At 42.8% G+C, this 21,838-nt stretch overlaps 1 protein-coding gene across 6 annotated transcripts in view; it reads left to right on the top strand.

Annotated features, from left to right (window-relative positions):
- mrvi1 (murine retrovirus integration site 1 homolog) overlaps window positions 1–21,838 on the top strand; it is a 120,191-nt gene that overhangs the window by 83,783 nt on the left and 14,570 nt on the right. For all 6 annotated transcript variants that reach the window (XM_060838990.1, XM_060838994.1, XM_060838992.1 and 3 more), the window contains 3 exons: window positions 4,776–4,907; window positions 7,638–7,791; window positions 17,757–17,806. In XM_060838990.1, coding sequence (XP_060694973.1) covers window positions 4,776–4,907; window positions 7,638–7,791; window positions 17,757–17,806 — 336 coding nt within the window. The remainder of the gene's footprint in view (window positions 1–4,775; window positions 4,908–7,637; window positions 7,792–17,756; window positions 17,807–21,838) is intronic.

Below are 21,838 nucleotides of genomic sequence, written 5' to 3'. Positions count from 1 at the left end.
TGCCCCTCATAATTTTGTAAACTTCTAAACGGTCACCTCTCAGCCTCCGACACTCCAGGGAAAACAGCCCCAGCCTGTTTAGCCTCTTCTTGTAGCTCAAATCCTCCAACCCTGGCAACATCCTTGTAAATCTTTTCTGAACCCTTTCAAGTTTCACAACATCTTTCCGATAGGAAGGAGACCAGAATTGCACGCAATATTCCAACAGTGGCCTAACTGGTCCTGTACAGCCATAATATGACCTCCCGACTCCTGTACTCAATACTCTGACCAATAAAGGAAAGCATACCAAGCACTTTCTTCACTATCCTATCTACCTGCGATTCCATTTTCAAGGAGCTATGAACCTGCACTCCAAGGTCTCTTTGCTCAGCAACACTCCCTAGGACCTTACCATTAAGTGTATAAGTCCTGCTAAGATTTGCTTTCCCAAAATACAGCATCTTGCATTTATCTGAATTAAACTCCATCTGCCACTTCTCAGCCCATTGGCCCATCTGATCCAGATGCTGTTCTAATCTGAGGTAACCCTCTTCGCTGTCCACTACACCTCCAATTTTGGAGTCATCTGCAAATTTACTAACTGTACCTCTTATGCTCGCATCCAAATCATTTATGTAAATGACAAAAAGTAGAGGACCTAGCACCGATCCTTGTGGCACTCCACTGGTCACAGGCCTCCAGTCTGAAAAACAAACCTCCACCACCACCCTCTGTCCTCTACCTTTGAGCTAGTTCTGTATCCAAATGGCTAGTTCTCCCTGTATTCCATGAGATCTAACCTCGCTAATCAGTCTCCCATGGGGAACCTTGTCGAATGCCTTACTGAAGTCCATATAGATCACATCTACTGCTCTGCCCTCATCAATCTTCTTTGTTACTTTTTCAAAAAACTAATTAAAGTTTGTGAGACATGATTTCCCACTCACAAAGCCATGTTGACTGTCCCGAATCAGTCCTTGCCTTTCCAAATACATGTACATCCTGTCCCTCAGGATTCCCTCCAACAACTTGCCCACCACCGAAGTCAGGCTCACTGGTCTATAGTTCCCTGGCTTGCCTTTACCGCCCTTCTTAAACAGTGACACCACGTTTGCCAACCTCCAGTCTTCTGGCACCTCACCCGTGACTATCGATGATACAAATATCTCAGCAAGAGGCCCAGCAATCACTTCTCTAGCTTCCCACAGAGTTCGAGGGTACACCCTGATCAGGTCCTGGGGATTTATCCACCTTTAACCATTTCAAGACATCCAGCACTTCCTCCTCTGTAATCTGGACATTTTGCAAGATGTCACCATCTATTTCCCTACAGTCTGTATCTTCTGTATCCTTTTCCACAGTAAATTATGATACAAAATATTCATTTAGTATCTCCCTCATTTTCTGTGGCTCCACACAAAGGCCGCCTTACTGATCTTTGAGGGGCCCTATTCTTTCCCTAGTTACCCTTTTGTCCTTAATATATTTGTAAAAACCCTTTGGATTCTCCTTAATTCTATTTGCCAAACTATCTCATGTCCCCTTTTTGCACTCCTGATTTCCCTCTTAAAAGTATACTCCTACTTCCTTTATACTCTTCTAAGGATTCACTCGATCTATCCTGTCTATCCTTACATATGCTTCCTTCTTTTTCTTAACCAAACCCTCAATTTCTTTAGTCATCCAGCATTCCCTATACCTACCTGCCTTCCCTTTCACCCTGACAGGAATATACTTTCTCTGTATTCTTGTTATCACTTTTGGAATATTGCGTGAAATTATGGTCTCGTTCCTATCGGAAGGATATTGTGAAACTTGAAAGGGTTCAGAAAAGATTTACAAGGATACTGCCAGGGTTGGAGGATTTTAGCTAAAGGGAGAGGCTGAACAGGCTGGGGCTGTTTTCCCTGGAGCGTTGGAGGCTGAGGGGTGACCTTATAGAGGTTTACAAAATTATGAGGGACATGGATAGGGTAAATAGGCAAAGTCTTTTCCCTGGGGTTGGGGAGTCCAGAACTAGAGGGCATAGGTTTAGGATGAGAGGGGAAAGATATAAAAGACACCTACGGGGCAAATATTTCACACAGAGAGTGGTACGTGTATGGAATGAGCTGCCAGAGGAAGTGGTGGAGGCTCGTACAATTGCAACATTTAAGAGGCATTTGGATGGGTATATGAATAGGAAGGATTTGGACGGATGTGGGCCGGATGCTGGCAGGTATGACTAGATTGGGTTGGGATATCTGTTTGGCATAGACGGGTTGGACCAAAGAGTCTGTTTCCGTGCTGTACATCTCTATGACTCCATGACCCTATGAGTGGCCAATGTTCCAGTGGAGAAAGAAAAAAAATGCTTCAAAGACAATGCAAAGCTCTCCTTGAAACACAGCAGCGTTGACTTTTACTGCTGGAAAGTAAATGCTTGCTTCCAATCATTCAAAATGGAGATATTCTGTACATCAAGCTACATCATACTTCAAAATGAGGCAGAACGGTGGCAAAGGTGAAAAGGAAAAGAAACAAATCCTGCAAGCTAGGTCCCACTTCCCCACAAGACATCATGCCCTTGTGTACAAGGTCTGTGGGTTGGGAATCAGCCTGTTCACTGACATGAAGACCCATAGCAGAAACTCATGACTCTGAATAGATGTCATCATCGAATCGAGGGACATCCACCGTCGAGAAGTAAATGCTGGGCCAGGACTTGACTGGTTCCCAGATTCCATTTGGAGTTAGGAATGATCGCATCACTGTGCTGCAAATCATTTCTAAATGGCATTTATGTAAGACTATTAAATACTGAAAATCCCAAGGCACTACACAGGACCAGGAGCAAAACCAGGCAAGTGTGGCAAATGATTTCCTTATTGAGAGAGAGAAATCTTGTATTTCAGGAGAGTAGGGATACTCTTCCTAGTGTCCTGGAAAATATCTGCTCTTCAAGTAGCACCACTCTAAAGCTCAGTATCATTAGTCACATATTGTTTGTGGGATCTTGCTGTGCACATATTAATTTGTGTGATGTGTGAATTGCTGGCTAGAGCAGCACTTATTGCCTAATTGTGAAGGTGGTGGTGAGCTGCTCCAGTCCATTTGTTGTTGGTACACCTACAATGCTCTTGGGGAAGTAATTCCAGGTTCCAGGATGTTGAAGCAGGAACACATATTGGAATGGCAATATATTTCCAAGTCAGGATGGTATGTGATTTGGAGGGGAACATGAAGGTGGTGGTGTTCCCATGTGTCTGATGCCCTTGTCCTTCTAAATGGAAGTTGTCATAGGTTTGGAAGATGCTGACTAAGGAACCTTGGTGATTTTCTGTGGCGCATCTTGTAGCTGGTGCACACTGCTGCTGCTGAACATTAGGAATGAAAGTTTAAGGTGGCGGATGTGATGTCAATCAAATTGTGTCAAGCTTTTTGAATGTTTTTGGAGCTACACTCATCTACTACCCTTACAACCCCAGTATTTATTTGTCTGGTTAAGTGTATGGTGAATTGTAATGCTTCGGATGTTGATAGTGGCCAATTGAGGATTGTTAAGACAATTGAATGTTAAAGGCTAATGGTTAGATTGTCTCTTATTGGAGATGGTTATTACCTGGCACTTGTGTAAAGCAAGTGTAACTTGGCCTTTGTCAGCCAAAGCCTGGATATTGTTCAGGACCTGTTGCATTTGAACATGGATTGCTTCAGTATCTGAGGAGTTGTGAATGGTGCTGAATGTTGTGCATTTATTAGCAAACATCCCCACTTCTGACCTTATGACAGAGGGATGGTCATTGATGAAGCAAATGAAGATGGTTGAGCTTAAAACACTATCCTGAGGAACTCCTGCATAGATGTGCTGAGCTGAGGTGACTGACCTCCAACAATCACAACCATCTTCCTATATGGCAGGTATGGTTCCAAACGGTGTAGAGTCACCTTCCGCCACAATCAAACTCCCCCACCATCACCAATTCCCATTAACTCTAGATTTGCTAGGGCTCAATGATGCCAGAGTTGAGAGTGTGGTGCTGGAAAAGTACAGCAAATCAGGCAGTATCTAAGGAGCAGGAGAATTGACATTTCGGGCATAAGCCCTTCATCAGGAAGTTTTGTTTTTCCAGCAAAACTGTGCTTTTCCAGCACCAATTCTGAATTCTGATCTCCAGCATCTGCAGTCCTCACTTTCTTTTCCATGATGCCAGACTTGGTTATTCACAGCTTCATCTTAAGGGCAACAACTCTTACCTCCCTTCTGGAATTCAGCTGTTTTGTTCATCTTTGAACCAAGGCTGTAATGTGGTCAAGAGCTGATTGGACCTAACAGAACCTAGACTGAGCATTACTGAGCAGGTCAATGCTAAGTATTCGATGCTTGATAGCACTGTTGATGACCTCCCATCACGAAACTGATGATCGAAAGTAGACTAGTGGGGTTGGATGTGAAGTAGCAGGGTAGTCAGTCAGGATAGTAGATTTTCTTCCTGACAATACATTAGTGAGCCAGATAAGATTTTACAACAATCAATTCATGGTCATCACTAGATTTAAAAAGAAAATCCACATTTTATTGAATTCAAGTTTCATCAGCTGCTAAGGTAGGATTCCAACCTGGGTATCCAACACATTTCCTATTTCACTGGATTACTGTTCAATGACAACACTACTGTCGTATCTCCTCTCCCTGTTTCCTGCATTATCACTGTGATAATTGTTTGTGTGTGCTTCTGGGGCAAGCTGAAGTCACGTAAGTTGCTCTAAAATGTAAATTTTTCCTTGCTTTACTTTTATTTAATTCCTTGCAGTCCTCAACTTCACTTTGGGTACACCCTGACCAACGAGATGCTCAGCAGAGGCTCCTCGAGACCATCACTGTCCTCCAACGGTTGGCTATCAGGCTCTCCGGTCGAGCTGAAATGGTGGGGGCTGTTCGTCAGGTGAGTACTACTGAATAACTGGACTAAACCAGTCCATACAAGCCTCTCTTTCCCTAATATATCTCAAGTCCCAGTTTCTCTCCCATGCCTCAATCTCGTCTATCTCTGGAGGCCATATGTGCCCAATCATCCCAGTGCCACTATAACTCACAGCACAGGTCTACTACACTATGTGTAAAATGTTTCAGCTGAACCATTATACTTAGCCTGAGGTCCTGAGATTTCACCTGTGTCCTCCAAACTTTGACCCCCTTCCCTACAGTGTACTCAGACCAGCCTTGAATTTTCCATTCATCATCTGAAACACCTCATCGAAGTCATCTCTTGATCTTCCTTATCTCAAAGTCAACTCCAATTTCATTTCCAGCTGTGGGTGTCACTGGCAAGGATTGCATTTATTGTCCTTTCACAGTTACTTTGAAAAGATGGTGGTGAGCCACTTTCTTGAGAAAATGTTTCTTGTTAGAACTAAGGGTCTTGCTTGTTCAATTGATGTTAAAAGTTTAATAATAAGTATATGCGGAAATATCATCATGTGACTTCAAGCAAATGTGAGGTCAGATAAATCTTTTTCATCCACCAAATAGTTGGGGTCTCGAATGCACTTCCTGGAAGTGTAGGGAGGCAGGTTTTATTGAGGCTTTCAAGAAGCATCAGACGAGTATTTGACTAGAAACAGTATGCAAGGTGAAGGGGAAAGGAAGGAAATTGTTAAATGGCCTTGTTTTACATTGTAATAAAGTCATTGAGATTTATGGCACAGAAACAGACCGTTTGGTCCAACTCGTCCATGCTGACAGATATCCTACATTAATCTAGTCCCACTTGCTAGCACTTGGTCCATATCCCTCCAAACCCTTCCTATTCACATACCCATCCAGATGCCTTTTAAATGTTGCAATTGTACCAGCCTCCACCACTTTCTCTGGCAGTTCATTCAATACACGCACCACCCTCTGTGTGAAACAGTTGTCCCTTACGTCCCTTTTTTATCTTTCCCTTCTCACCCTAAACCTATGCCCACTAGTTCTGGACTCCCCCACCCCAAGGAAAAGACTTTGTCTATTTAGCCCACCCATGCCCTTTCATGATTTTATAAACGTCTATAAGGTCACCCCTCAGCCTCCAACACACAAAAGGGAAATCAGCCCCAGCCTGTTCAGCCTCTCCTTACCGCTCAAACCCTCCAATCCTGGCAACAGCCTTGTAAATCTTTCCTGACTCCTTCCAAGTTTTCACAACATCCTTCCGATAGGAAGGAGACCAGAATTACACGCAGTCTACCAAAAGTGGCCTAACCACAGCTGCAACATGAACTTCCAACTTTAATACTCTGTGTACTGACCAATAAAGGAAAGCATACCAAATGCCACCTTCATGATCCTATCTACCTGCAACTCCCCTTTCAAGGAGCTCTGAACCTGCACTTCAAGGTCTCTTTGTTCAGCCACACTCCCCAGGACTTTACCATTAAGTATAATTCCTGCCCTGATTTGCCTTTCCAAAATGCAGGAGCTCGCATTTATCTAAGTTAAACTCCAACTGCTACTCCTTGGCCCATTGGCCCATCTGACCAAGATCTCATTTTACTCTGAGGTAACCTTTTTCGCTATCCACTACGTGTCCAAATTTGGTGTCTTGTGCAAACTTACTAACCATATCTCCTATGTTGTCATCCATTTTTGATACCATATCAATGTAACCCTTTGGAATCAAAGTATCTTTTCTAAGTTGCAATACCCAGCACAAAATGCAGTTACTTCAGCGGACTCGAACCAAATCGCTAACAGGTCGAGCAAAACTGCCACCTCTTTATTTTCCAATCTTTCTGAGAGAAAAAAGCTAATATTATCCTTTTAAACTATTTTTGTCCCTCACAAAATAGTTTATGTTTATTTCTGTATTCAGATTCTTAAATGTCTCTGCTCCTCTGGTTCCCAGCTACTTAGGTCTCAAGTGGATGACCTTGCACTTTCTCATGTTGAACACCATCTGCCACCGTTTTACCCAGTTTTTAAATCAAAAAAACTTGTAATTTAGCATTTGAATGCAAAGCCATTTCACTGAAACTTGATCAAATAAAATTTGACACCAAGCCACATGAAATGATAATGGACAAGTGGCCAAAGTTTATTCAAAGGGCTGGAATTTAAGAAGGACAGAGAGGTACAATGGCAAAGAAGCAAAGGGAAGGAATTTTAGAGTGTAGGACTCAGTTATCTGAAGGCACAGAGATAATGGTGAAGCAATAAGAATTGGGGATACAGAAGAAGCAGAATTGAAAGAGTACAGATACAAGAGAAGGATATAATCTTCCAGTATCCTACATAGAACATAGAACATAGAAAAATACAGCGCAGTGCAGGCCCTTCAGCCCTCGATGTTGCGCCGACCGAAGCCTACCTAACCTACACTAGCCCAATAACCTCCATATGCTTATCCAATGCCTGCTTGAATGACCATAAAGAGGGAGAGTCCACCACTGATACTGGCAGGGCATTCCATGAACTCACAACCCGCTGCGTAAAGAATCTACCCCTAACATCTGTCCTATACCAACCTCCCCTTAATTTAAAGCTGTGTCCCCTAGTAACAGCTGACTCCATACGTGGAAAAAGGTTCTCACTGTCAACCCTATCTAAATCCCTAATCATCTTGTAAAATATCCTTTTTGCATCTTGCCTTTAAGAGTGTCGCTGATTAATCTGAAGATGTGTTCCGTGTTTATAGGAGAAACGAATGTCCAAGGCCACGGAAGTGATGATGCAGTATGTGGAGAACTTAAAGAGGATGTATGAGAAGGATCATGCTGAGCTAACAGAATTCAAGAAGCTGGCCAATCAGAATTCAAACCGTACTTATGGCACATATGGAGATAGCAGTGGTAGGAATATATGGTCCTTTCTGTATTTCTGGGACTGCCCTGATAAAGTCTCTTGGTTGTGATCAGTAGAGAGCTCATTCCAATATATGTTTTTCAGAACTCGCAGAACTCAAATGGCCAAGTGATAAGTTCTTCATCTTGGCCTGGTGACACCAAGAAGGCTCCCAGCAGAGATAATGGCCTTCCCCTAGAATGAAATAGAGAGATTCAGTTTCATGTCAGCTGAGCAGCATGTTGTCAAAAACAGATCCCATGGTCTCCTCCTCGTGTTATACTTGTGTTGTTCTGAACCTGATTTTATCTTAAAATAATACGATTATTCTTTTGGTGTAATTCTGTTTTAAAGAATCCCTACAGTGTGGAAACAGGCCTTTCAGCTCAACACATCCACACTGACCTTCTGAAGAGTAACCCACGCATACCAATTCCCATACCCTATATTTACCCCTGACCTATGGACCTTACCTACACATCCCTGAACACTAAGGCCAGTTTAGCAGGGCTAATTCACCTAACTTGCACATCTTTGGACTGTGGAAGGAAACCCCCACACAGACAGTCGCCTGAGCTGGAATTGAATCTGGGTCCCTGGTGCTGTGAAGCAGTAGTACTAGCCATTGAACCATGTGCCACCCAAAGCTAATGCTGGTGTTACCTTGCTGGTCCTAATCCTGGTTTTATCCCAAACCTGATATTATCCTGGTCAAGGATATGGTGCTGGACAAGCACAGCAGGTCAGGTAGCATCCGAGAAGCAGGATCGACATTTTGAGCAAAAGCCCTTCATCAGGAATGAGGCTGTGAGCCTCAGGCCTGGAGAGCTAAATGGGAGAGGGGTGGGGCTGTGGGGAAGGTAACTGAGAGTGTGATAGGTGGAAGGAGGTGGGGATAATGGTGACATGTGAGAGAGGAGGGTGGAACAGATAGGTGGGAAAGAAGATGAACAGGTAGGACAGGTCATGAGGGCGGTGCTGAGTTGGAAGGTTGGAACTGGGATAAGGTAGGGGAGTGGAAATGAGGAAACTAGTGAAATCCACGTTGATGCCATGGGGTTGGAGGGTCGCTAGGCAGAAGATTAGGTGTTCTTCCTGCAGGCGTCAGGTGGTTAGGGAGTGGTAATAGGGAGGCCCAGGACATGCATGTCCTTGGCAGAGCGGGAGGGGAGTTCAGCCACAGGGCGGTGGGTTTGGTTGGTGCAGGTGTCCCAGTGATGTTCTCTGACATTCTCAGCGAATAGGCATCCAGTCTCCCCATTGTAAAGGAGACCACTTGGGAGCAACGGATACAGTAAATGGTGTATGGAAGTGCAGGTGAAACTTTGATGGATGTGGAAGGCTCCTTTGGGGCCTTGGATGGAGGTGAGGTGGGGACATATGAGCTCAGGTTTTGCAATTCCTGCAGTGGCAGGGGAAGGTGCTGGAAGGGGAGGGTGGTTTGGTGTGGTGCGTGGACCAGACGACGGAGTTGCGGAGGGAAAGGTCTTTATGGAAAGCGGATAGGGGTGGGGAGGGAAATTTATATCTGGTGATGGGGTCCGTTTGTAGGTGGCAGAAATGGCAGAGGATGAGGCAATTTATACAGAGTTTGGTGGGGCGAAAGGTGAGGAGCGGGGAGTTCTGTCCTTGTTGTGTTTGGAGGAGTGGTGTTCAAGGGCGGAGATGTGTGATGTGAATAAGATGCGCTGAAGGGCATCATCAACCATGTGGGAAGGGAAATTACAGTCTTTAAAGAAGGAGGCCATCTGGTGTGTTCTGTGGTAGAACTGGTCCTCCTGGGAGCAGATGCAGTGAAGACAGAGAAATTGGGAATAAGGGATAGCATTTCTACAGGAGGCAGGGTGGGGGGAGATGTAGTAAAGGTAACTGTGGGAGCCGGTGGGTTTGTAGATGATGTCAATATTGATTCAGTCACCATTGATGGAGATGGAGAGATCCAGGAAGGGGAGGGAGGTGTATGAGGTGGTCCAGGTGAATTTAAGGTCAGGGTAGAACACCTTCCCCTGCCATGCATGAATTGCAAAACCTGTGACAATATCTCCTCCCTCACCTCTGTCCAAGGCCCCAAAGGAGCTTTCCACATCCATCAAAGTTCCACCTGCACTTCCACACAAGTCATTTACTGTATACGTTGTTTCCTATGCAGTTTCCTCTACGTTGGAGAGGCAGGATGCTTACTCGCAGAACACTTCAGAGGACATCTCCAGGACACCCGCACCAACCAACACTACCGCCCTGTGGCCGAACACTTCAACTCCCCATCCCACTCCGCCAAGGACATGCAGGTTCTGGGCCTCCTCTACCATCACTCCCTAACCCTCCGGGGACTGGAGGAAGAATGCCTCATTTTCCACCTCGGGGCCCTCTAACCCCATGGCATCAATGTGGATTTCCCCTCCCCTTACCTTATCCCAGTTCCAACCTCCCAACTTGGCACCACCCTCATGACCTGTCTACCTATCCATTTTCCTTCCCACCTATCTGCTCCACCCTCCCCTCTGACCTATTACCTTTATCCCCACCTCCATCTACCTATCACACTCTCAGCTACCTTCCCCCAAGCCCCACCCCCCTCCCATTTATCTCACCTAGGCTCACAGCCTTATTCCTGATAAAGGGCTTTTGCCCGAAATGTTGACTCTCCTGCTCCTCGGGTGCTGCCTGACCTGCTGTGCTTTTCCAGCACATTCTTGACTCTAATTTCTAGCATCTGCAGTCCTCAGTCTGGTCTTGATGTTATCCTGGTGTCATTCTGTTGTCACTTTACTGTAATTCTAGCTTTATGCAGTGTTAATCCTATTGCCATCCTATACCTGATCTAATCAATATACTTCATCCACATGCTTACCTTCCTTCTAGTTATTTTCTAACTCTCTCTCCCTTAAACACTTTGACTCCTGGATGGCATAGAGTTTAATGGGTTTGATTGTATGGTCACTTGAATAGTGAGTGATTTCAGTCTATTCAACTGATCAAACCTGACATTGCATGTACAGCATGGACAGTAAATATCTCACAGCAGAATTCTCCCTGTCTTCACCCACAGGAGTTTTGAGATATTGTTGCACCCTTAATGTTGTCTCAATTGAGATTAGCTAACACAGTTTCATCCATGTTTGAAAGGGATATTAAGAGGTATGGGAAGCAAGCTGGAGAGTGGCAAACTGGATTAAGGTAATAAAGAGAATGGGTAATTATCAGGAGAGTTGGGTTAGGTTTGATGGGAGAAAACGCTAGTCAATCTATCTCCTTCTTCAAAATTGCCATTCAGTCACTCACTGGAATCCTTGATTTAAATAAAGTAGTGGATGCTTGGTGAGTAGCCAGTCAATCAGAAAGGCAAAAGTGAGGACTGTAGATGCTGGAAGTCAGAGTCTGGATTAGAGTGGTGCTGGAAAAGCACAGCAGGTTAGACAGCATCTGAGGAGCAGGAAAATTGACATTTCGGGCAAAAGCCCTTCATCAGAACAGCCCTCGAAGAAAGAGTGCTCAATAAACTGAGAAGAAGCTGTCAAAATTGGGAAAGGGTTGTTGTTTCTTTGGGACTGGACTTTTATCTCTCACAGTGGGGTTACAACTGGGAACTTCAAAGAGAGTTCCAAGAGAAACAAAATAAGTGATGGGCACTCATCCCATTATTACATTCTTCAAATTCTCCAAATGGGTAGTCAACAATAAACTAGGCATGAAAATGTTTGTAGTATCAATTCGCCAACTGTAGGTGGCAGAATTGAACTATCTAAAGGAACCTTATAGTTTCAATGACATCCCAAGGTGGGGTGGCCTGCACTCACCCTATATTGTATTATAGCAAAACTCAGTGTTATGCCTCACTGAGTTAGTGCATGGGACATCTTGAAACGTTGATTCTCCTGCTCCTCGGATGCTGCCTGACTGGCTGTGCTTTTTCAGCACCACACTCTCGACACAGAAAATCAAGTTCTACTATTCCTGGCGTCATCTCAAAAGTTAAAGATTTTATAAAAACTACACAGGGTTCCCCAATTTACTTGTCTTTTAGACCCAGGTTGACAAGCAGGAGGCTGGAGGGACAAAGTAAACCAGGCAGCATCAGGAGGGGAGTTTTGACTCTTTTAGACCCAGGTTGACAGGTTTATATACTAACAAGAATGACTATTTATTACAAATAAATAGATTCTAATTGCAGATAAACAACATTAATCTATAGCTATTAGTTAAAATTCTAACCCTACCATAAAAACCCCTGTGCACACACAGAGACACAAACACAGAAAAAAAGGGTGTTATGAGCAGAGGGAAAGAGTGGGAAGGTGACTCAATGGTTCCTGTCCCCAAAGTTTGCTGAGATGGTGTATTGTTCAGCTGTAAGTATCTAATTGGCTCATAAAGGTCTGATCAAAATTAATACAACAAGCACTTTAATGTGAAGTCAATTATTAGCTTTAATCTGTTTCATATATGTTAGAGACATTTGCAAACTATTGACTGAATCTACTAGCTTAAGCTACATGATTTACTCATATATATAAACAAGTGACTCTCATGCTGCCTTCTATCTGTTGGGGACTTTGCTGACAGTGGCAATTAGAGCTCTATCTCAGATTCCGTGGTACTGGTCTCGCGAACCCCAGCCTGATGGTGAAAAGTCCAATGAGTGAGACAAAGTCCTGATATTAATACTATTCTGAATCCAAGGTTATGTGCTGAATCCCTACTTTGTAACAACTTCAGTACTTTTCCAGTCTTCAAAAATAGGTGGAAAACAAGTCCAGGAGGCTACATGTAAACCATACAAACAGGTGGTTCCCATAGACTCTCAAGGTCAGGCACTTTTCCCCCAAGTCAGAACAGGCTGTTTTTGCATTAGTTGAAAATGCATTGCTGGTTAAAGCACAGCAGGTCAGGCAGCATCCAAGGAATAGGAAATTCGACGTTTCGGGCATAAGCCCTTCATCAGGCATATTTTTGCATTAGGTCTGTTTTTCATGTACTTGTCCACTTTATTTCAATTACTCATCGTCATGTCCAATTAACCCTTAGCAGTTGACCCTTAATGGTTTGGTTTGAAGATATCATTTTTAAACTCAACATAACAGATGGTCCTTTTGGCCTGTCAGGACCTGCTGCTCTTTGATCCTTCCCCACTTGCTTGCAGAAGGCACAGAGTGACTGGTTCATACTTATAAAGTCTCTGACATCATGATTGAAAAGCCACAGTTTAAAACAACATATGAGGGAAAAAAAACAAATAGCTTTCTTAAGGCTGGAGGCTGTTTTTACTCCAGAGAAAAGAGTCAGCTTCTTCCCTTTCAAAAGATCCAATAGCTTCTACCCAAACATTCACATCTACAAGCTGTTCAGTCAGCTGAGAGCCAATTGCACAGGCAGAAGATCTTTGTCAGTAATAACTGGTCACCATTTCACAAACCATTTCAGTCGCTTGTTGCCAGCTGAATCTCCTTTCATACACATCCCTTGGATCCAACTCCTCTGCAGCTAGACTTCTCCCTCTGCTTGAACAAACTGCTGTGTAAACATCATTTATGATGAGTGTCAAATGACTTACTTTTAAAAATTACCATAATCCTTCAGCCACCCTTGGCTTCTACGACAATTCTTTTCCTATTTCAGTCCACAATCAAAAACGCAGAATATAAAAAGGTACAGGCTACACACACCAAGCCAAGAATCACAGTCCTTTCTTGTAATCTGAAAGATTTTTTTAATGGTAATATTGGTGATAATTTTTAGCAGATCCCTCTGATCTGCGAAGCAGTCAAGACAATATGTTGAACTTCAAACTTACTCCCATTTGCACACATTTTCTTACAATCTTGTAGCAGCACAGAATATAAGAAATAGCAGAACATTCAGACTGTCAACCCTGCTGCACCATTTAATGACATTTTCTGGTAGATTCCCACAATCCCCATATCTTTTTAATTAGTACCCAAATTTCTGTCTATTTCTGTCTTGAATGTACTCAATGACTGAACATTCACAGCCCTCTCAGATAGAGAATTCAGAAGGTTCATAGCCCACTGAGGAAAGACATTTTGCCTCATCTCAATCCTTTGGCCCTGAGTTTGAGAATCCCCACCAATTTTTAGGAGGTTTATAAATTTCAATGAGAGAATCTCTCATTCTTGTAAACTTTAAGCAATATAGGCCCAGTTTAAAGGAGGTCATTCATTGTGTTGTTCCTGAATAGACTCTTCCAACAATCTACCCAATTAGTCTCACTTTCCCTCTTCTTGCCCCAAGCATAAGCCTACAAATATTTCCCTTCAAGTATTTATCCAATTTCCCTTGAAAGTTAACCTGCTCCAGCTGTTCTTGCCGATAGTGCTTTCCCGGTTTCAACAGCTCTCATTTTTCTCTCATTTCCCCTCTACCATTTTTGTCAGTTACATTACATCTGTGTTCTCTGGTTACTGAGCCTCTTTGTCATTGGAAACAGTTTCTCTTTATTCAGTCTATCACATCCATTTGTGATTTTAAACACCTCCATTAAAATCTCCTCAACCTTCCTTTCTAAAAACAATTGCCCCGACTTTCTCAAATCTTCAACATTTTTTTTACCCAGTTTCAATAGTTGAGTCCATGAATTATTTCTTTGAAATGTATTATCCTCACTGATACAATGTGATTCAGATAAATTCAATCTTAGTTTCTTTAAAGGCCTATAATGAAAGGGAGTTCAGTGTTGGGTGACTAGATGGTTTAATTCACAGTACCCGAGGACTGGTATCCAGCCTATGACATTCAAGCCACTCAGCTCTATTTGTGTTTCTATCTCTCACTTGCTGCATTGTCCTTTTTGGAATTGGCAGGACTATGAGGGAAAGAAGACAGGGAGCAGAACTTTCAAAGCGTCTGCATGGATACAATAGGCAGAAGGCTCCCCATTTTCCTGTCTGATTGGGAGAAAGGTGTACATAGTGCTGGTGTTTCAGTGTACAATCCATAATCAATATATTTAGGTCTAAACAGATTTAGATCTTGGAAATGCGAATATTAAAATTTATGGTAACTGGCAATGAGAGAAAATCTCAAGGTACAATATTTGTGTAAAGATTTGTAGCTCGGGTGCCAGTTGTTGTGGTTGTGAGTATGTTCGCTGAGCTGGGAAGTTGATTTGCAGACATTTTGTCCTCTGTCTAGGTGACAACTTCAGTACTGTGGAGCATCCTGTGAAGCGCTGCTGTACTGTGTCTTCTGGAATTTATTTGGTTCAATTTCTGCTGCTTCCAGTTGCTGATTCAGGTTGTTGGTTCAGGTTGTTTGTTGTAGTGGCCGGGTGTATTGGGTCCAGGTGAATGTGCTTGTTGATAGAGTCCGTGGCTGACTGCCATGCTTCTAGGAATTCTCTGGCTGTCCTCTGTTTAGCCTGTCCTATGGTTGTTGTATTGTCCCAACCATCTGTGTGTATGGCTACTAGAGACAGCTGGTCGTGGTGTTTAGTGGCTAGTTGGTGTTTGTGGATGCAGATTGTTAGTTGTCTGCTTGTTTGCCCTATATAGTGTTTTGTGCAGTCTTTACACGGAATCTTGTAAATTATGTTAGTCTTGCACATGATGGGTATAGGGTTTTTTGTCCCAGTGAATTGTCTGAGCATGGCTGTTGGTTTATGGGCTCTCATGATTCAGAATGTTTGGAGAAATCCGGCTGTCAGTTCGAGATGTTTTTAATGTAAGGTAGCATGGCTCGTCATGTTTGTGAGGCATCTGTGGATGAAGTTGCGGGAATATCCATCCTTGGTGAAGACTCTATAGAGGTGTTCTTCTTCTTATTCCCTTTATAGGTCAGGAGTGGTACAGCTTGTTGCAGTCCTTTTGAACAGTTTCCTAATGCAGCTTCTCTTGTGTGTATGTGGGTGGTTGCTGTTGTAGTGCAGGACCTGGTCAGTATGTGTGGCTTTCCTGTACACTTTCCAGTACTGTGTTCTTTGTACCCTCACATCCAAGAATGGGAGTTGATTGTTGGCTTCCTCCTCTCATCAATTTGATCCCTGTGAGAATGGTATTGATGATCTGATGTGCGTTCTTGATTTCTGTTCTTTTAATGATAACAAAAGTTTTATCTACGTATTTGATCCAGAGTTTGGGTTGGATTTATGGGGGGACTGTTCATTCCAATCTTTGCATCACTGCTCTGCTATGAGCCCAGAGATGGGGCAGCCCATAGGTGTTCCATTGATCTGTTTGTATATTTAGTTGTGGAATGTGAATTGTGAGGTCAAGCATGCAGTCCTTGTTAATAGGTTTCCCATCATGTTGTCTTTTCTGCCTGTCCAGGAGGTTGGCTCTTGACTCTCTGGCTAGAGTTTTGTCAGTTGAGGTAAATAGTGCTGTTACATTAAATGAGACCACTGCTTTGTCCTTGTCTGTGTCTATGCTCTTGATGTTGTCTAGGAATTCCTGTGGTGATTGTATGGAGTGTTTGGATCTGCTGGTGTTTTAGTTTTTGTTGGAGTTCTTTTTATTAGTTTATGCAATGGCGTTTCCGGCAATGGGTCTGAATGGTATGTCTGGTTTGTGTACTTTGGGTAATCTTAAAAACTTTGAGTGTTGTTGCTTTCTGGTTTCATCCTTTGTTGGTCAGTCCTGGTTATTAGTCTGTTTTTTTGAAAGTTCTGTAGTGTATTGTTTATTATTCTCATGGTTAGATGTGGCGTGGGGTCAAACTCCCTCTGTAGGTAGGTATCAGTATCTGCAAGTAGTTTCTCTGCTTTCTGAATATATTTGGTCTTGTCCATGATAACCATCATTCTGCTCTTGTCCGCTGGTATTATGATTACGTTATTGTCACTTTCGAGTGTTTTTAGGGCTTCTCTCTCTTTAATGTTGAGATTGTTTGTTTGTCACAAATCCAACCCAAACTCTGGATCAGATACGTAAATGACACTTTATTGTCATTAAGAGAACAGAAATCAAGAACACCAGACCAGATTATCAACACCACTCTCACAGGGATCAGATTTACAAGAGAGGAGAAAACGAACAATCAACTCCCATTCCTGAATGTGATGTTACAAAAACCACAGAAAGGCGAATGCACCTCAAAAGTATACAGAAAAACCACACACACACTGACCAGGTCTTGATTTACAACAGCAACCACCCACATACACACAAGAGAAGCTGCATTAGGACACTGTTCAAAAGGGCTGCAACATTCTGTACCACTCCTGATCTACGAAGGGAATAAGAAGAAGAACACCGCTATAGAGTCTTCACCAAGAATGGATACTCCTGCAACTTCATCCTCAGATGCCTAACAGACAAACAACAGTGACCTGGACATGCCATGACCTAACTCACTAGCCACGCTACTTTATATTAAAAAACATCTCAAACTAACAGCCAGATGTCGCCAACCATTCTGAATCATGTGATAAACTAACAGCCACACTCAGACAACTCACCAGGAGAAAGGACCATATACCCATCATGTGCAAAACTAATGTAATTTACAAGATTCCATGTAAAGACTGCACAAAACACTATATAGGGCAAACAAGCAGATAACTAACAATACGCACCCACAAACACTAACTAGCCACTAAACGCGACGACCAACTGTCTCAAGGAGCCATACACACAGATGACAGGGACCACAAATTCAACTGGGACAACACAACGATCACAAGACTAGCTAAACAGAGGACAGTTAGAGAGTTCCTAGAAGTATGACACTCATCCACAGACTCCATCCAGAAGCATATTCACCTGGATCCAATATACACCCACTACAACAAACAATTGGAACTGGCAACTGGAAGCAGCAGAAACGGAACCAAATAAATTCCAGAAGAGACAGTACAGCAGCGCTTCACAGGAGGCTCCAAAGCACTGAAATTGTCACCTAGACAGGGTCAAAATGTCTGCAAATCAACTTCCCAACTCAGTGAGCATACCCACACCATCACAAGGTACAATATCTGACCCCACTTTCAAGAATTGACTCTTTTGTATTTTGTTCTCAGATGATGGAGTTCCCAGAACAGCCCGATCAATGTCACTGACGTTGGGAAAGGTAGGATCGCCAAACCACAAAAGCCAGTTCATTTTCATGTTGAAGAGATCATTGGAGTATCTAGCCATCCTTAAAACAGTTACTGAGCACCCAGCTACCATTACAGCAATTGAAGTTTCTCTATCAAAATCTACATAATTTCATTGTTACTTACAAATGTTTGATAAGTAAGCAGAAGGAATCTTTACTGTATCGGAAAATGTATTATTAATTCAGGAGGATGTCCCTGAGCTAATAGCAATGAAGTACTTTTGAAGTGTAGTCACCGTTGTGATGCAGGAAAGACAGCAGCTAATTTATGCACAACAAGCTCTTGCAAATGGCAATGTAATAAATGACAGAGCATCTGTCATTTATTAGGGCGGCACGGTGGCACAGTGGTTAGCACTGCTGCCTCACAGCGCCTGAAGACCCGGGTTCAATTCCCGCCTCAGGCGACTGACTGTGTGGAGTTTGCACGTTCTCCCCGTGTCAGCGTGGGTTTCCTCCGGGTGCTCCGGTTTCCTCCCACAGTCCAAAGATGTGCGGGTCAGGTGAATTGGCCATGCTAAATTGCCCGTAGTGTTAGGTAAGGGGTAAATGTAGGGGTATGGGTGGGTTTCGCTTCGGCGGGTCGGTGTGGACTTGTTGGGCCGAAGGGCCTGTTTCCACACTGTAAATCTAATCTAATCTAATCTGGATGCTTTTGGTAACAATTACTGTTGGATACTGTTGCCACTGGATACTCTCTTCCACTTCTTTGAATGGCAGTTGTAGGATCCTTCATGTTAATCAGAGAGATAAGGTGGGCCTTCCTTTAATGTTTCTCTCTTTAGATAAATGATGATCTAGTGGATATGACAGCCCCCATTTGTAAAATGCTCCAAATGTTCACTAAGGAAGAGGTTGGACTAATCCGGTTTTTTTTACAAATTACAGGCTTAGATTCCTCTGTCAGACTAACTAATCTCTTTCTTAATAGATCAATGAGCTGTGGCCATCCTTCACAATTACTTGAAGCCAGCTGTCTTAATATCAAAACTAGCATTCTGGTCAATTATGTGATCTAACCTCTCTACAGTAACTGCAGTAACTACAATTTAAAACTAGTTCATTGGCAAAGACTTCGAGATTTCTTGGGTTGTGAAAGGTGCTGTACAAATGCAAATTTTTCCTCATTTTTTCAAGTTGACCTCTTTGTTGGTGGAGGGCAATGTTTAAAATCCACTTTGACCCACTCAAACTTGCTAATGCTTCCAAAGTGAAAAGTAGGAACCCAGCATTGAGCACAGACAGATAATAGGAAAGAATTTGAGTTAAGTAGTTGTAAGCAATTTTTGTTAATGGTATACTTTTACATTTTATGAACTACGAATCAACAGCACAGGAGGTAAATCAGGGATGCACAGCACTAAACAGACCCTTCAGTCCAACTAGTTCATACTGATCCCAACCTAATCTAGTTCCATTTGCTAGCACCTGACCCATATCCCTCTAAGTCCCCCATATTCATATACCCATCCAGATGCCTTTTAGATGTTGTAATTGTACCAGCCTTCACCACTTCCTCTGGCAGCTCCTTCCACACACGTACCACCCTCTGCATGAAAAGGTTTCCCCTTAGCTCCCTTTTATATCCAGTGGTCCAGGACATTCAGCCTTGGATCTTCAGGTGACCATCCTCCAAGGTGGACTTCGGGACAGGCAGCAGAGGAAAGTGGCCGAGCAGAGGCTGATAGCTAAGTTTGGTACACATAGGGAGGGCCTCAACTGGGACCTTGGGTTCATGTCACATTACAGGTGATCACCATTGCACCACACACATACACACACACACAGATATTCCTACACACACACACACTCTCACATACACATGGACACAGGTACACACAGACGCGCACACAGACACCCACACACACCCTTATAGACACACACTCACACATGCACCCCCTCACAGACTTAAGACACTCTGCACTCACTAGACACACACACACACTTTCTCACACTCACAACCCCCACCAAAGACAGACAGACACACACACACACACACACACACACACACACACATATATTTTGTGGGGTGAATTTATATTGCAGAGTTACATTGCACTTTGCTCAAAAACTGCATACATTCATGTAGAACTCTGAGCTCAAAAACTGCATGAATTTATGTAAAACTCTGTCATCTCACTTTTTAAATTAGAATCAATCTAAACATCAGGTCATAGATAGAGAACGCAAGGGGCTAACACCTTCAACATACTGTCTAGCTGTCACCATTGTTAACAGCTAACCCGAGAATGCAACTTTTAAAAAAAAAGTTTTGTGATTTACACATGAAAGAAGTGAAACTATCGCTGTATTCTAACAGTTGAAAGGCTTAACAGACAATCAATTTTTCAATGTATAATTTCAGTTACATCACACTGCAAATTTTTGCTATAAATTCTGTGTTACGATCGAGCCCTCCACAATCACCTGATGAAGGAGCGTCGCTCTGAAAGCTAGTGTGCTTCCAATTAAACCTGTTGGACTATAACCTGGTGTTGTGTGATTTTTAACTTTGTACACCCCAGTCCAACACTGGCATATCCAAATCAGTTTCTTCAGTCATCCAGCATTCCCTATACCTACCAGCCTTTCCTTTCACCCTGACAGGAATATACTTTCTCTAGATTCTCGTTATCTCATTCTTGAAGGCTTCCCATTTTCCAGCAGACCCTTTACCTGCACACATTTGCCCCCTGCTAGCCTTTGAAAGTTCTAGCCTAATACTGTCAAATTAGCCTGCCACCAATTTAGAACTTCAACTTTTAGATCTGGTCTATCCTTTACCATCACTATTTTAAAACTAACAAAATTATGGTCGCTGGCCCCAAAGTGCTCACCCCCACACTCATCTCAATTACCTGCCCTGCCTTATTTCCCAAGGGCAGATCAAGTTTTGCACTTCTCTAGTAGGTACATCCACATACTGAATCAGAAAATTGTCTTGTACACACTTAACAAATTCCTCCCCATCTAAACCCTTAACACTATGGCAGTCCCAGTCTATGTTTGGAAAGTTAAAATCCCCTACCATAGTCACCCTAGTATTCTTACAGATAATTGAGATCTCCTTACAAATTTGTTTCTCAATTTCCTACTGACTATTAGGGGGTCTATTATGCAATCCCAATAAGGTGAGCATCCATTTCTTATTTCTCAGTTCTACCCAAATAACTTCCCTGGATGTATTCTCAGGAATATCCTCCCTCAGTACAGCAGTAATGCTATTCTTTATCAAAAACGCCACTCCCTCCTCTTTTGCTCCCCTTTCTATCCTTCCTACAGCATTTGTATCCTGGAACATTAAGCTGCCAGTCCTGTCCATCCCTGAGCCATGTTTCCTTTGTATCTGTCCTGGCTGTTTGAAAGAGCTATCCAATTAGGCCTTTGTCCTCATACTCTTTCCCCTTGGCTAAAATTGCTCAAGGAAAATTGCTGCTTATTTTTTAGTACCTTTATTGCTCAATTTTTAGTGCTCATCAAAAGAAACATTCATTTCAATGAAGCAGGGTTGGGGCTCAGTAGAAAGGTTCCATGACTCACTGACATTTAGCTACGTGATGTGGTTGCTAAGTTTTTAATATCACAATTAAGGGCAATGTAAATATTGTTGGAAATAAAAAAACATCATTGTGAGTGCTCCAATTTGTTGGGGGCAGTACATTGCTGATTTACCTTCTGTGACACTTTAGTGTAGAAGTGACAGCCAGTAATATTAATGAGGAAACGCTCAACACATTTCTATCTGATTCCTCTGCCTGGCTATTTTAGGAGGAGCATTAATCAATTTAAACTGAAGAGGGTTTAAAGCCCCTGTAAAATAGATGGAGAATTTTGCACTAGTGCATTAAACAGTGATTCACTAATAGCAACATCGTCTTTCCACCTGGTAGACAATTTTTCACCTTGGTTGTAATCCATTTACATGGTCACAGACTAAAACATTGATATTTATAATTGAAGAGTAAAAGCAATGGAAGTGGAATTGTCCTTAAGCATCAGCTC

This window comes from Hemiscyllium ocellatum, chromosome 18 (assembly GCF_020745735.1).
Source record: "Hemiscyllium ocellatum isolate sHemOce1 chromosome 18, sHemOce1.pat.X.cur, whole genome shotgun sequence".
NCBI lineage: Eukaryota > Metazoa > Chordata > Chondrichthyes > Orectolobiformes > Hemiscylliidae > Hemiscyllium > Hemiscyllium ocellatum.
This window is presented reverse-complemented; position numbering and strand designations above follow the sequence as displayed.